Source organism: Somniosus microcephalus, chromosome 20, assembly GCF_052327205.1.
Source record: "Somniosus microcephalus isolate GS21.2 chromosome 20, FLI_Smic_1.0, whole genome shotgun sequence".
Classification (NCBI taxonomy): Eukaryota; Metazoa; Chordata; class Chondrichthyes; order Squaliformes; family Somniosidae; genus Somniosus; species Somniosus microcephalus.
Window position 1 is genome coordinate 54689543 of NC_141006.1, and position 16304 is coordinate 54705846.

The window sequence follows — 16304 nt, forward strand, 5'->3', positions numbered from 1 at the left end:
AACAGGATAAGAAAAAAATCAAATGGAAACGGAAACAGAAACACTGGGGAAATGGGGATGCGCGAGGAGAGTGACTGGGAAACTACACTGATTATATATCTGATTGGTTCCGATACCCTGCTCTGATTAAATATCGATATCCTGCCCCCTTCCTTAAAATCTACCGTCATCACCCCTCTCAAAAAACCACCCCTTGACCCCCCTCTGTCCTGCCACCCAATCGGCTACCTCCCTTTCCTCTCCAAAGTGCTGGAACATGCTGGCACATCCCAAAGCTGTGCCCGTCTTTCCAGGGGCTCCCTGTTTGAATCCCTCCAATCAGGTTTCCCCCTGTCACAGTACCAAAACGGCTCTTATCAAAGTCACAAATGATATTCTCTGGCATCCCCTCCCTAAACCTCTCCGCCTCTCTATCTCCTTTAAGACGCCCATTAAAATCTACCTCTTTGATCAAGCTTTTGCTCATTTGCCCTAATATCTCCTTATGTGGCTCGTGTCAAATTGTGTTTGATAATCACTCCTGTGAAAGCCTTGGGACGTTTTACTAAGTTAAAGGCGCTGTATAAATACAAATAGTTGCTGTTGCCTGGGGTGTTCCGGACCCCTGATCCCTGTGTAAAGCGGTGTCCCTGGCGGACCCTGGTTGTATCTGGTTACCTCCAGTGACCCCGCTCTGCTGACTAACCGATCTATTTCGGGGAACTCCATCACGGCCCAAGTGTCAGGCACTTGGACCAATGCCGGAGCTTCATACTCGTCCAGAACCTTCCAGCATTGGTATAAAGAGCAACCCCTGGCCCCCGACCCCAGCCGCAGTCCGGCGCAAACAACCGCGGAGTATCGGCAGCATCCGCTCCTCGTCCCGCAGCCATGAGCTCCAAAAGCACCCCTGCGGTGGGCATCGACCTGGGCACCACCTACTCCTGTGTCGGGGTCTTCCAGCACGGTAAGGTGGAGATCATCGCCAATGACCAGGGCAACCGCACCACCCCCAGCTATGTAGCCTTCACCGACACCGAGAGGCTGATCGGGGACGCGGCCAAGAACCAGGTTGCCATGAACCCCCAGAGCACCATCTTCGACGCCAAGAGACTGATCGGCCGGAGATACGACGACCCTACCGTCCAGGCCGACCTCAAACACTGGCCTTTCAAAGTGGTCAATGACTCCTCCAGACCCAAAGTTCAGGTTCAGCACAAGGGCGAAACCAAGACCTTCTCAGCAGAAGAGATCTCCTCCATGGTCCTGACCAAGATGAGGGAGATCGCGGAGGCTTACCTGGGCAAGACCATCTCCAGCGCCGTCATCACCGTCCCCGCTTACTTCAACGATTCCCAGCGCCAAGCCACCAAGGATGCGGGGACCATCACCGGACTCAACGTCCTGAGGATCATCAATGAGCCCACAGCCGCCGCCATCGCCTATGGGCTGGACAAGAAGGTGGGTTATCATCCCTGCAGATATCAGATAACCTTGAGGACTGGGCCAAAGAGAGAGATTACATAGATAGATGTTACAGATATTAATGGGACAATTGCAGATGTCTGGGAGTGTGTTATAAGGTTGTTAAGCATGTTTTGAGATGGGTGTCAGAAACGACAGAAGCAAAGCTCAAGCGGTTTCCATCCAGGGATGTATTCCTGCCTTGGGACGCACTTTAGAGAGTGTGTTACTCTGCATAATATACAGATATGGTAGTGTCACACCTGTGGGGTGGGAGCGTGGTAACAATCAGCACCGTGAGACTAGGCTACAATATACCATGAGAGTAGATTACATTACACCATAAATACAAGAGGACATTAATAAACTTGCAGAATGGGCGTGTAATTGGCAAACGAATTTCAAAATATTTAAGTGCGAGGTGGTGCATTTTGGTAGGAAGAATAAAGAGGCCACATACAGCTTGGATAATAAGAGCTAAACATTCGATTGCGTAGTGTTTGGGCACTACGGGTGCCGATTTGGCTTAAAAATGGCATCCGAGCAGCGTGCACACCATTCTGGTATGGGCCGCGCCGGACGTAATTTTGGTGAAGGTATTAGCGTCGACAGTGGGAGTGTGTGCCGGAAGTATGCAGAGTGCGCAGATCATGACATCAGCGTGTAACTGCTTTGATGCCAGCGCTGCCATTTTCAACCTCAACGCTGGAGCTAATGGCTTCTCTTAACCTCGCACAGCTGAACATGCATTCAGCATCAGGAAGGACCCCCCACCAGTGCTATTTAAAGGGATCACCACCTACTTACAGGTTAGTTGCTGATTGATTTCTACTAGCTGTTGCTGAATTTGTAGAAGTGTTTGGTGCTTTCTAGACTTCTTTAAATTTGCCCAAAGTCTACAAGGAGTGGTGTGGCATGTGCTCAAGGACTTGGTTCTGACTTGCAAGGTGTCTGCTCAGACCAGTTGCTGCCAAACTTGCAGTAGTTTGTATCCCCTCTGGCCTGCAGCATGACGGAGAATGAGCAGAGGCAACACAGAGCAGGACAAGCTGCTAGAAGAGGCAGCAGGAGGAGTGGGGAGAAGGGCTCTCAGCAGGAGGCCACATCCACTGGGGTCTTCAGGAAGCAATTCTCCTACCTCAACCTCAGCGGGGAACAGTGCATGCAACATCTCCATTTTACTAAGGAGGTGCTCACTGAAATCTGCTACCTACTGCAGGCAGACCTGCAGCCTCAGTGCAGGTTGAGGACAGCATTGCCAGTGACTGTAAAGGAGCAGGCTACACCTGTAACAGCTCCCAGTTCGCCATCCACTCCTGTATAAGGGAGGTGAGTGAGGCTCTGTATGCAAAGAGAGCTGAATACATTTCATTCTCTCTTGCCAGAGAGAAGTAGGCAGAGCGAGCACACGGCTTCGCCAGGATAGCAGGCTTCCCCATGGTGCAGGGTACTATTGATTTTGCTTTGCGGGCGCTGCATCACAATTTGGAGATGTACCGCAACCGGAAGGGATTCTACTCCCTCAGTGTGCAGCTTGTGTGTGACCATACTCAGCGCATCATGCAAGTCAGTGCTCGGTATCCTGACAGCAGCCATGATGCCTTCATTCTGCGGCAGTCCGCTGTACCATCAGCATTTGAGCCACCACGACAAACCAGAAGGTGGCTTCTGGGCAACAAGGGCTATCTGCTGACCTCCTGGCTCATGACTCCGCTACTCAACCCACACACACGTGGGCAGCATGCATATAACGAAAGCTATGCTGCCACAGGGAATCTGATAGAGCAGATCATTGGCATCCTTAAGCAACACTTCTGTTTCCTGGACTGCTCTGGAGGAGCCCTGCAGTACACATCAGAGCGCGTCTCAAAATTCATCATGGTCTGCTGCATGCTCCACAACCTCGCCATCATGAGGGCACAGCCCTTGCCACTAGACATATGGCAACCAACTGAGATGCAGGAAGAGGAGGAGGAGGAAGTGGAAGAGGAGGATTAGGTATGAAGATACCATCATCTTCAATGGTTTCAGTGCTGCCGCTGGCCATGGTCTCAGTCACAGCAAGGTCAGGATATGGAGGCATGCTTGTCTCCTCCGGTTAGCTGCCACTGCCTATGGTTGTGTGCCACCTTGTCCTGCAAGAGAGGGAAGTGTATCAGTGAGTGTGGTTTAATGTGCTTGGCTGATGTGGCTGTCATGCTTGAATAGCTGGCAGTGTGCAAGCTGTGAGATGTGGGTGTGAGGCTTGCAACAATGGTAAAGTGTGTGAGGTTGAGATGGCGCATATGAATGTGAGGTATGAGTCATGATTAATAGAGATTGTTGGCTGGTGAGTAATGGGGGTGTGGTGAATTAAGTAGTGTGTGAGGCTAGTGGTGCAATTTGTGGGATATGGCATTTGAAGTTTCATTCGCTGACCTTGACTACTCATGTGAGGTCATTGAACGTCTTCCAGCACTGCATCCAGGTCCTCGGGGCAACACTGTTGGCATTGACCTCGGTAGCTATCTACTCCCACTGCCTTCGCAGTGTCAACAACAACAACAATGTGTATTTATATAGCACCTTTAAAATAGTAAAACGTCCCAAGGCGCTTCACAGGAGTGATATAAAGCAAAAAATTTGACACCGAGCCACATAAGGAGATATTAGGGTAGATGACCAAAAGCTTGTTTAATGAGGTAGGTTTTAAGGAGCGTCTTAGAGGAGGAAAGAGAGGTAGAGAGGGAATTCCAGCGCTTAGGGCCTAGGCAGCTGAAGGCACAGCCACCAGTGGTTGAGCGATTAAGATTAGGGATGCTCAGGAGGGCAGAATTAGAGGAGCACAGATATCCATAAGAATTTTAAAATCAAGGCATTGCTTAACCGGGAGCCAATGTAGGTCAGCGAGCTTAGGGGTGATGGGTGAATGGGACTTGGTGTGAGTTAGGATAACCTCAAGTTTACATAGGGTAGAACGTGGGAGGCCAGCCAGGAGTGCGTTGGAATTGTCAAGTCTAGACGGGCTTAGTTATGGCACGGATATGTGGTCAGAAGCTCATTTGAGGGTCAAATACGATACCAAGGTATGGTTCAGCCTCAGACAGTTGCCAGGGAGAGGGATGGAGTCGATGGCTAGGGAACGGAGATTGTGGTGGGGACTGAAAATAATGGCTTCGGTCTTCCTAATATTTAATTGGAGAAAATTTCTGCTCATACAGTACTGGATGTCGGACAAGCAGTTGGACAATTTAGAGACCGTGGAGGGCTCGTGAGAGAAGTGGTGGTGAGGTAGAGCTGGGTGTTGTCAGCGTACATGTGAAAACTGACGCTGTGTTTTTGGATGATGTCGCCAAGGGGCAGCATGTAGATGAGAAACAGGAGGGGGCCAAGGATAGATCCTTGGGGGACACCAGAGGTAATGATGCGGGAGTGGGAAGAGAAACCACGGAAGGTGATTCTCTGGCTACAATTAAATAGATAAGAATGGAACCAGGCAAGGGCAGTCCCACCCAGCTGGATGACGGTAGAGAGGCGTTGGAGGAAGATGGAGCGGTCAACCATGTCAAAGGTTGCAGACAGGTCGAGAAGGGAAAGTTTACCTTTTTCACAGTCACAAAGGATGTCTTTGTGACTTTGATGAGTGCTGTTTCAGTACTGTGACGGGGCGGAAACCTGATTGGAGGGATTCAAACATGGAGTTCTGGGAAAGATGGGCACGGATTTGGGAGGCGACAACACGTTCAAGGACTTTGGAGAATAAAGGGAGGTTGGAGATAGGGCGGTAGTTTGGAAGGACGGAAGAGTCAAGTGTTGGTTTTTTGAGGAGATGGGTGATGACGGCAGATTTGAAGGAGAGGGGGACAGTACCTGAGGAGAGAGAACCGTTAACAATGTCAGCTAACATGGGAGCCAGAAAAGGAAGTTGGGTGGTCAGCAGTTTAGTGGGAATAGGGTCGAGGGAGCAGGAGGTGGGTCTCATGGACAAGATGAGCGTGGAGAGGTTATATGGGGAGATCAGAGAGAAACTGGAGAAATATGTGAGTTCAGGGCTAGGGCAGGGGGGAACTTTAGAGGAAGTTTGGCCTGGTGGGCTAGGGGAAGGAAGGGAAGTGATAGGGGCAGCTGAACGGATGGTCTTAATCTCAGAGACAAAGAAATCCATGAGCTCCTCACACTTATTGTTGAAGGTGAGGGTGGAGGAGACAGGGGAGAGGGGTTTAAGAAGGCGGTTAGCAGTAGAGAATAGAAGGTGGGGGTTATCTTTGCATTCCAGAATGATCCTGGAATAGTGAGCAGTTTTGGCAGACCAGAGCAGGACCCGATAATGCTCTGTGTGGTTCGGCCAGATCTGGTGGTGAATGGCTAAACCAGATGCCCGCCATATCCATTCAATTCTGCATCCTTTGGACTTAAGGGAGTGAAGATGAGGGCCGTACCAGGGAGAATGGCCAGAGTGAGAGAGAGTAATGGTTTTAATCAGGACTAGGGCATCAAAGGAAGTGATGAGGGTGTGGTTGAGCAGATCAGTATCTGTGGAAATGTCATGGTGAATGGAGGGCCAAAGGCTGGACAGTTGGGATTTCATAAGTGCAGTTGTAATTGAGTTGGGAGAGAGATTTTTCCAGAGGCCGACACAGCAGGAAGTAGGGTTGAGGAGAGGGGTTGGTGGGGGGGGAGCGGTGGGAAGGGGAATGTGGGTGGAGAGCGATACAAGGAAGTGATCAGTCTGGCCTTATCTGCAATTGACACGATGGGAGTAGCAAGGCCACAAGAGATGGCACGACCAAGGAGGTGGCCGTGATTATGGGTCGGGGAGTTTACATTGAGGGAGAGATTAAGAGTGGATAGGGGGGCAGTGAACTCAGAGGAGAGAGATCATGATGAATTGAGATGGAGGTTGAAATCACCGAGGATGAGAAGTCGCTCGGTGCAGAGGCTGAGGGAGGAAAGCAGTGAAGCTATCTTGATGATAAAATTTTTATGATACTTGGGCGGGCGGTAGAGAACGAAAATTTTAAATGAGAGGGGTGGAACAAGGTGGAAAAAAGGAGGGAAAGTGTCAGCGGAGTAGGGGGACAGACCAAGGTGTGATTTGGTGATGAGAGCCACATCACCACCGTGGCAGTCTGGGCGGGGCAAGTGGTGGAAGGTATAGCCAGGCAGGGAGGATTCATTTAGGGGTAAGGTATCATCACTCCTCAACCAGGTTTCCGTCAGGGCCATGATGTTGATGCAATTATCCACGATAAGCTCATGGATAACAAGGGCCTCGTTCACAAGTGAACTGACATTCTGGAGGGAGATGCAGAGAGGGTTGGTGATGGCTGATCCACTGCCAGAGTCCACTGGATCAGCACTGGAAGGGATGAGTTGGGTGGGGAGGAGATTGGCAAGATTAGCACCCAGCGGGCACGCTGGGCAGGAAAGTCGGCGAGAGATTAGGGTGGGACAGTTGTGATTGCTGCTCATGAGGAAGCAGCGATGATTGCCTTGATGGGCACTTTGGAGGATGCCAAGAGAGGCACAGAGGGAAGCTGTAGGCTTATCTAAGAGGGAGTCAAGCCTGGGACGGTAGCAGGGAAGTCGGAAGGTCAAAGAGTAATGAAGGGTTGGGGTAGGGATTTGGGAGTGCAGAGTACTCGAGAAAGGAGAGGTGAAAGGAGGCATGACGACAGGAAAGAGCGGTCAAGGAGGGATAGGGAGAAAAGAAAAAGGGGGAGAAAAAAGTGTGAATAGAAGTGATTGGTTCAGGTCCATAGCGGCAGCCAAAACAGGGAAAACTCAAGTTACATAGGCCTGGTTATGTAGTAATTATTGGGTTACATATTTCCTGGTAGTAACAGGGATAGGTAGGAGACAATAGGAAAGAGTCCAGAGATAAAGTCAGAGGTCCCGTGGAGGGATCAAGTTGATGTAGGTAGGGTGGAGTCAGCATGGAGCGTCAACAAACTGTTGTCCATGTTCGGAGACAGGTATAGCGGGCGTGTGAAATCCAGAAGCTATTTGAAGGGTAGAGAATAGAACAGGTCCTTGGGGCAACACTGTTGGCATTGACCTCTGTGGCTATCTGCTCCCACTGCCTTTGCAGTGTCTGTCTAGAGGGCCATCTGCCCTGTCTGTGGAAATAGGACCTACCTCCTCCTCTCCACCTCCTGTACTAAGGCCCCCAGTGCTGCAGCTGAGAACCTTGGAGCTCTTTCTCTGGCCTGTTGGGCCATTCCTGTATGTTTCCCAGGTGAAACTCCCTTTTGCAATTACTCCCAGCACCTGGTGACGTCAAACTGCACCTCCCCTTTAAGAGGTGCAGGCTGGCTTTAAGAACAGCAGACTAGCTTTAATTGGCGCTAGCCTTGCACGAACTTGGGCCCCCTGCAGCCACTCAGCAACATGTTTAGAGCTGGGCTGCATGCCATTATCATTTAAATTAGTAGGCAGCACAAAATTTGCGCACTGCCTGCATTACTTTCTGCGGGCATGGGTTAATCACGCATCGCAAATCCCACGTCCATTTTTGGGGGCTATCGAATTTTAGCTCTGAGTCTAAATGGGGTAGAAGAGCAAAGGGATCTAGGGGTACAAATTCACAAAAACACTAAAAGCAGCGATGCAAGTTAATAAGGTCACAAAAAAAGCAAATCAAGCACTGAGGTTCATTTCTAGAGGGATAGAATTGAAAACAAGAAAAGTTATGTTAAACTTGTATAGGTCCTAGGTTAGACCACACTTGGAGTACTGTGAACAGTTTTGGTCCCCATATTATAAAAAGGATCTACAGGCACTGGAGAAGGTGCAAAAATGATTTACTAGAATGATACCAGAACAGAGAGGATATACTTATCAGGAAAGGCTGAACAGACTGGGGCTCTCTTTCTCTAGAAAAGAGAAGGCTGAGGGGTGACCTGATAGAGGGCTGAGGGGTGACCTGATAGAGGGCTGAGGGGGTGACCTGATAGAGGTCTTTAAGATAATGATAGGGTTTGATAGGGTAGACTTAGAGAAAATGTTTCCACTTGTGGGGGAGTCCAAAACTAGAGGGAAGAAATATAAGATAGTCACCAATAAATCCAATAGGGAATTCAGGAGAATCTTCTTTACCCAAAGAGTAGTTAGAATGTGGAACACGCTACCACAAGGAGTGGTTGAAGCGAATAGCATAAATGCATTTAAGGGGAAGCTGGATAAGCAATGAGAGAGAAAGGAATAGAAGTATATGCTGATAGGGTTTGATGAAGATGGGTGGGAGGAGGCTCGTGTGGAGCGTAGACCAGCTGGGCTGAATGGCCTCTGTCTGTACTGTAGACTCGATGTAATGACTCGATGTAAAGACTAGGCTACAATATACAATGAGAGTAGCTTACATTACACCATAAGACTAGGCTCCAATATACCATGAGAGTAGATTACATTACACCATGAACTAGGCTACAATGTACAATGACAGTAGATTGAATTAAACTATAAGGGTAGACTTAGGCTGCATTACATTATGAGAGCAGCCTATAGAATACCATTAGAGCAAATTACATTTACCTTGAGATTAACTAGAAGCAATATTAAGATTTATTTAATAAAAACAGTTCTGATGAAAGGTCATCGACCTGAAACGTTAACTCTGTTTCTCTCTCCACAGGTGTTGCCTGACCTGCTGAGTATTTCCAGCACTTTCTGTTTTTATTTTTTATTTCCAGCATCCACAGTATTTTGCTTTTGTGTTAAGATTTATTTAATTGTCTGATAGAATAGAATACTATAAGTTTATATAAAATAAAACAACACAGAAAATGCTGGACAGCGGATTATAAGAGAAAAGACCTTAGCCAATATTTATGTAGAGAGTACAATAATCTATTATATATTAATTAATTGTTATTTGCAATATTTGTAGCATTGATACTTTTCAGCAGTTACAATGTACTTGATGCACAGGTACGATCATTTTTCTCACATACCATATGACACTGCTCCCACTACTGCGATTAAAATAACCACAAAACAATCCCGACACCCACCATGAACCACACTGAATTAAATTCATTCCGCGCCCCAGTGATTCCAAGGGACACGGTAAGAAACCAGTTAAAAATGGAGCCTAGTCCAGAAACTGTTCTTCACAACACAGCATCTCAAACTAATTTTCTTTACAACAGTGATATTTACAACATGCCCATCTGTTGGACTCCATAATTCTATAATATTGCCCCTTCAAATTTTTCATTCAATTAACAGTCCTCACATTGGTTGTGTTCCTTTTATATAGGTCCTAATTTGTAGTTTGTGATGTCTATCTTGTTCAGTTTTGTTTCTGATCAAGCCCCTCTGGTGGGGATTGTACCCATTAAGTTGATTTGGTTGTTTGTTTAGGTGGGAGCTGAGCGCAATGTCCTCATCTTCGACCTGGGTGGTGGCACCTTTGATGTGTCCATCCTCACCATCGAGGACGGAATCTTTGAGGTCAAATCCACAGCTGGAGACACACACCTGGGCGGCGAGGATTTCGATAACCGTATGGTGAACCACTTCGTTGAAGAGTTTAGGCGCAAATACAAGAAGGACATCAGCGGGAACAAGCGAGCTGTGCGTCGCCTCCACACCGCCTGTGAACGGGCAAAGCGGACCCTGTCCTCCAGCTCCCAGGCCAGCCTGGAGATCGACTCCCTGTACGAGGGTGTGGACTTCTACACCTCCATCACCCGGGCACGGTTTGAGGAGCTGAACTCGGATCTCTTCCGAGGAACCCTGGAGCCTGTAGAGAAAGCTCTGAGAGATGCCAAAATGGACAAGAGCCAAATCCATGAAATCGTGCTGGTGGGGGGATCTACCCGAATCCCAAAGATCCAGAAGCTTCTGCAGGATCTATTTAATGGGAAGGAGCTGAATAAGAGCATCAATCCTGACGAGGCAGTGGCTTATGGGGCAGCTGTACAAGCGGCCATTCTGAATGGAGATACCTCAGAAATCGTGCAGGACCTGCTCCTTCTGGATGTGACTCCCCTATCACTAGGCATCGAGACAGCAGGGGGAGTGATGACAACCCTGATCAAGAGGAACACAACTATCCCCACCAAGCAGACCCAAATCTTCACCACCTACTCAGACAACCAGCCCGGAGTCTTGGTCCAGGTGTTTGAGGGTGAGCGAGCCATGACCAAAGACAACAACCTGCTAGGCAAGTTTGAGCTTATAGGAATCCCACCAGCACCTCGGGGTGTCCCTCAGGTAGAGGTCACCTTTGACATTGATGCCAACGGAATCATGAATGTTTCTGCTGTGGATAAAAGTACCGGTAAGGAGAATAAAATCACCATCACCAACGACAAGGGGCGTCTGAGCAAGGAGGACATTGACCACATGGTGAATGAGGCAGAGCATTACAAAGTGGATGATGAAGCACAGCGACAGCGAGTAGCTGCCAAGAACACCCTTGAATCCTACGCGTATAGCATGAAATCCACGGTGGAAGAGGACAACATAAAGGTAGGAACGAACACTGTGATATCAAATAGCGGATTTCTAAGGAAATAGGTGGATAGACTATTAAAGACTGGAGTGTGTCAGTAATGTAGACACCAGAATACAAGAGTAGTTACAAGGTGTTGTGCAAGTTATGCATTTTGAGCTGACTGTAGATCACTTGTGTTTACATAAATTCTCATGGGTTGTGGATTCTTAGTAAGAAAAATAATACATTTAGCACAAGTGAATCTGGCCGCATGAACAAGCGATGATGTAACGCGCTCAGCTCTGCACAGTCCATCACATCACGGGAAAGTGTTGTATAGACCACAGTAGGCAGTCGAAGAGCAGAAACCCAAGCCAAGGTACATGAGGATTAATGTACTCAAGTGGTGCGTAGCACTTTCATCCCCTGACAGATCTGAGATGCTTAAACAAAAGGATTTCCCCAAGGGGACTACTCATTAAATGTATAACGTGCTTAATGAGATCATTTCCAACATACTGTTTTGAAACAAATATGAACCAAAGAATGTAAGTGTTGACACTTTAGTAAAATTAAAATAATGTTTTACAGAAATGTGTCTTACAATGTGTTTTACAATGCTGGCCACGGACTGAGTCAGTCCTCTATGTATCCTCTTCTTGCCAATTTTCTGCTCTTCCCTCCTCTCCAGCAGACACAGAATCCTTGCTAGGATAAGGTTTCGTGGGGACTGGTTGGCTTCTGCTGACTTGTCGAAGTGGTCCGCAGGTTTATAACCATGGGGTCATCACAGCCAAACTGAGCCTGCTCACCTGATGGGCACACACACAATACACAAAGACATGCACACACATTCACACATGCACACACACTCATTCATATGTACACACATTCACACATACAATCACACACACAATCACCCATGCATACACATAGACACAGCCTCCCACGTTCTACCCTCTGTAAACTTGAGGTCATCCAAAACTTTGCTGCCCGTGTCCTAACTCGCACCTAGTCCCCTTCACCCATCACTCCTGTGCTCGCGCATCTACATTAGCACCCAGTTGAGCAATGCCTCAATTTTAAAATTCTCATCCTTATTTTCAAATCCCTCCATGGCCTCGCTCCTTCTTATTTCTGTAATCTCCTCCAGCCCCACAACCCTCTGAGATATCTGTGCTCAATGTTCCCAATTAGCTGCGCAGCTGTCTGAAGCTCCCGTGCAGGCCGCAATGGAAAAACCGCGCATGCGCAGAAGTTTGAATGGGCCGCACACCCCCCAAACAATCACAGGGGAACATTGTTTGCGCTCCTCTAATTCTGGCCTCTTGAGCATCCCTGATTTTAATCACTCAGACACTCGTGGCCGTGTCTTGTGTTGCTTAGGCCCTAAGCTCTGGAATTCCCTCCTTAAACCTCTCCACCTCTCCTCCTTTAAGACGCTCCTTAAAACCTACCTCTTTAACCAAACTTTTGGTCATCTGCCCTAATATCTGCTTATGTGGCTCGGTGTCCAATGTTGTTTTTATAACGCTCCTGTGAAGCGCCTTGGGACGTTTTACTACATTAAAGGTGCTATATAAATACAAGTTGTTGTTGTAGAATGGTACCAGGGTTAAAGACTTCAGTTACATGGAGAAACTAGAGAAAACTGGGTTTGTTCTCCTTAGAGCGGAGAAGGTTAAGGGGACAATTGATAGAGGTGTTCAAAATCAAGAAGGGTTTTGATAGAGTGAATAAGGAGAAACTGTTTCCAGTGGCAGAAGGGTCGGTAACCAGAGGACACAGATTTAAGGTAATTTGCAAAAGAACCAGAGGCAACAGGAGGAAAACAATTTTATGCAGCGAGTTGTTATGATCTGGAATACGCTGCCTGAAAAGGTGATGGAGGCAGATTGAATAATAACTTTCAAAAGGGAATTGGATAAATACTTAAAGGGGAAATGTACAGGGCGATGGGGAAAGAGCAAGGGAATGAGACTAACTGGAGAGCTCTTTCAAAGAGCTAGCACACACAGGATGAGCCGAATGGCCTGCTTCTGTGCTGTATCATTCTATGATTCTATCTATCATTCTATCTCTCTTTTCCCTGTTCCATTAACTGAGACTCGTACAGAATATAAATTAAGTATTTTGCTGCATTTGTGATAAGAATACAGCAGTAATTTTCCAATTAGCAAAGGTTGATAGGGCAAACATGCTTTCTCCAAATATAATTATTAATATTTGTCTGCCAAATTTCTGGTCATGGATGTGACTAACTTGTGATTCACAGGCAGACCCACATATTATATAAAGACCCAGAGGATGTCCAAAATCCACATAGACGATGTCTAAGTGAAGATTCATTACCAAGTGAAGAGTATTTTAATGACAGTTGAACATATTTTCTAACTTCGGTCTTGTTCCCACTCTAGAATCCAACATGAAATCCACTGAGTGTTGTCTGTCTGTCTGTGTGTGTGCATTTGTGAGATAGAGAATTATCTAGAGTCTAATCAGGCATGATATGATCAATTCAGAAAGGGGGAGGAAGATATACTGGGCTGTTGTCTAAGCGTTTTCATTCCTGTTACACTGTACATCCACCCTCCATATCAGGTAGCATATATGCCCCAGTGGTGGCATATCAAGGTATTAAAAAGATTGGTGCCATTGTATACCCCTCCCAACATAGCTTAATTCACTATCCAGCGTAAAACTGAGACACATATACCAAGAAAGACCCTGGTTTGATTCCCCGTCTTCACAGAGTTAGTTTATTTTAATTGACTTCAGCACCCCGCCCTCCAAATCTCATGAAGGAAAGAATCAGCCAGAGCTCCCACTACTGCTTGATATCCAATGACCCATGCTGGAAGGTGTACGAGTCAGCATATTCAGGAGAGGAGGTTAGAAGATTTGTGTGACAAAGAAAACCCCCCGTGGTAACTGAGGGATTCCGAACTTCTATTGTATAACCTTTGGTTCAGTATCTGTCACATTTAGGGAGATCAGTACCAAATCTTTCAAGCAACTGCTGATCTACTGTAACTTCTTAATTCAACTATAAAGTCATGGGCAGAAGATTCAGACTTTACACAGGACCCAAATTCAGATAAAATGTTGCGGTACTGTAAGTGGCCTAAATAAACAAATAGCGTCTTCTTATTGAAGGAGTGTGGGAAAAAAGAGAATGGAAACAAGACTGAAATAAGAAAACATTTTCAACTGTTAAAATATTCTTCACCTGAATCTTCATTTGGTCATAGCCCATGTGAGTTTTGGAAACACTTTTGGTTCCTTGTGTAAAATCTGAGTCAACGTCCATGGCTACAAATATGACAGACCAATACACAACCTAAAGATATATGTAACCATTCATGCATAATATTCCATCTAGCCCTTGCTATCTATCAATATGATATGAAACTTACTATCTATTTTTGGGATCTAATCCTCAAAATCCAACGATGAGATCTAACTGCCACTATCATCACTATCACACAGTGAGTCCAAACCCTTGACTGCCCATCAACAAGACTAATCACCTCATTGTCCATTAGCAAGACCAATCACCTCATTGCCCATTAACAAGACCAATCTCCTCATTGTCCATTAACAAGACCAATCTCCTCATTGTCCATTAACAAGACCAATCTCCTCATTGTCCATTAACAAGACCAATCTCCTCATTGTCCATTAACAAGACCAATCTCCTCATTGTCCATTAACAAGACCAATCTCCTTACTGTACATCAAGCAGACCAATCTCCTCTTCATCCATCACTAAGCTCAACTCCTCACTGTTCATTAAGAAACCTCACTATCCTTCAACAAGACCTGCCAGCACTACCATAACTCAGTAAGAGCTAACACCTGTCCTTCCATCAGTGAGACCCAAACCTCAGTGTCCATGACTGAGAATTAACTCCACTAAATCAGCAACTTAATGGATTTGAGCTTTAGATCTTCCATTTTATCTTTCCAGGGTAAAATGAGTGAAGATGACAAACAGAAAGTCTTGAACAAGGTGAAGGAGACCCTGGATTGGCTAGACAAGAACCAAATGGCTGAAAAGGATGAGTTTGAGTTTCATCAAAAAGAGTTGGAGAAGGTGTGTAATCCTGTCGTCACCAAGCTGTACCAGAGTGGTGCTGCCCCTGGCCCAGGGGGGTTCCCTCAAGGAGCAGGAAGTGCCCCAGGATCTTCTGGACCAACCATAGAGGAAGTGGACTAAAGCCTGGAGAGAAAAAAAAGAGACAAAAAAATGATACTTGACCTGAAATGATTCAACTGAAAAAAAGCATTTTACTTTCTTCAAACTCATAGTTAGTCTCTTCAATTCAGGTTTATTTTTTAACTATAAAGTTACCCATAAAGTAAACAGAGCCCAGTGGTGTTACATCAAAATAGACCGTGGTAGGTAACAGGCAGGCACAGCATATCAGATTCTGCTATGTTCAAAAAGATGTCTTCTAAAATATGTATTTTGATATAAATAAAAAGTATTGTTCACTACAACACCAAGCTGGAAATTAATTTCCTGTTTATGTATCATTAAGTGTATGTTAGCAATAGGTGGTACACAGAGGTTGCATAACTGGTAAATTACACTTGTATGAGGCAGAAAAATATGAACATTAACGTGCATGGAGCATAATTACGTGCCTGTCATTTGGTTACAAAAGAAATAATAGACACCTGGCAATGGGTTACATAGGGAATAATAGACACCTAACAATGAGTTACATAAGGAATAATAGACACCTGACTATGAGTTACATAGGGAATAATAGACACCTCACAATGAGTTACATAGGGAATAATAGACACCTGACAATCGGTTACATAGAGAATCCAAACCTGCGTTGCATACTAAATAAGACCCCCCATGGAAAATGCAGCAAGATCGGGAACGGTAACGTAGTGGTAATGTCAGTGGGCTAGTAATCCAGAGGCCTGGACTAATGATCCAGAGACGTGGATTCAAATCCCACCACGGCAGCTGGGGAATTTAAATTCAGTTAATTAAATAAATCTGGAATTAAAAAGCTAGTATCAGTATTGGTAACCATGAAGCTATCGGATTGTTGTAAAAACCCATCTGGTTCACTACTGTCCTTTAGGGAAGGAAATCTGCCGTCCTTACCTGGTCTGGCCTATATGTGACTCCAGACCCACAGCATTGTGGTTGACTCTTAACTGCCCTCTGAAATGGCCTAGCAAGCCACTCAGTTGTAACTAACCGCTACGAAATATAATAAGAATGAAACCGGATGGACCACCCGGCATCGACCTCGGTATGGACGTGGCAACGGCACACCCAGCCCAGTCGACCCTGCAAAGTCCTCCTCACCAACATCTGGGGGTTTGTGCCAAAATTGGGAGAGCTGTCCCACAGACTAGTCAAGCAGCAGCCTGACATAGTCATACTCACAGAATCATACCTTTCAGCCAA

The 16304-nt window shown here is 46.3% G+C and overlaps 1 protein-coding gene across 1 annotated transcript; it reads left to right on the forward strand.

The window, feature by feature from the left end:
* The first annotated feature begins 772 nt into the window (after nucleotides 1-772).
* Nucleotides 773-15367, forward strand: LOC147103278 (heat shock cognate 70 kDa protein-like). Its single transcript, XM_085962740.1, has 3 exons — nucleotides 773-1440; nucleotides 9787-10899; nucleotides 14835-15367. The coding sequence occupies exons 1-3, from the start codon at nucleotides 871-873 to the stop codon at nucleotides 15081-15083; spliced, it is 1932 nt and encodes a 643-aa protein (XP_085818866.1). The 5' UTR covers nucleotides 773-870; the 3' UTR covers nucleotides 15084-15367.
* The last annotated feature ends 937 nt before the right edge of the window (nucleotides 15368-16304 follow it).

What these genes read in the sequence shown, in the direction of transcription:
- LOC147103278 (XM_085962740.1), top strand. Translation starts at nt 871, where the DNA reads ATGAGCTCCAAAAGCACCCCTGCGGTGGGCATCGACCTGGGCACCACC. An exon ending in CCTATGGGCTGGACAAGAAG is followed by an intron (nt 1,441 to 9,786) that starts GTGGGTTATCAT and finishes TTGTTTGTTTAG; the next exon opens with GTGGGAGCTGAGCGCAATGT. An exon ending in TGGAAGAGGACAACATAAAG is followed by an intron (nt 10,900 to 14,834) that starts GTAGGAACGAAC and finishes TTATCTTTCCAG; the next exon opens with GGTAAAATGAGTGAAGATGA.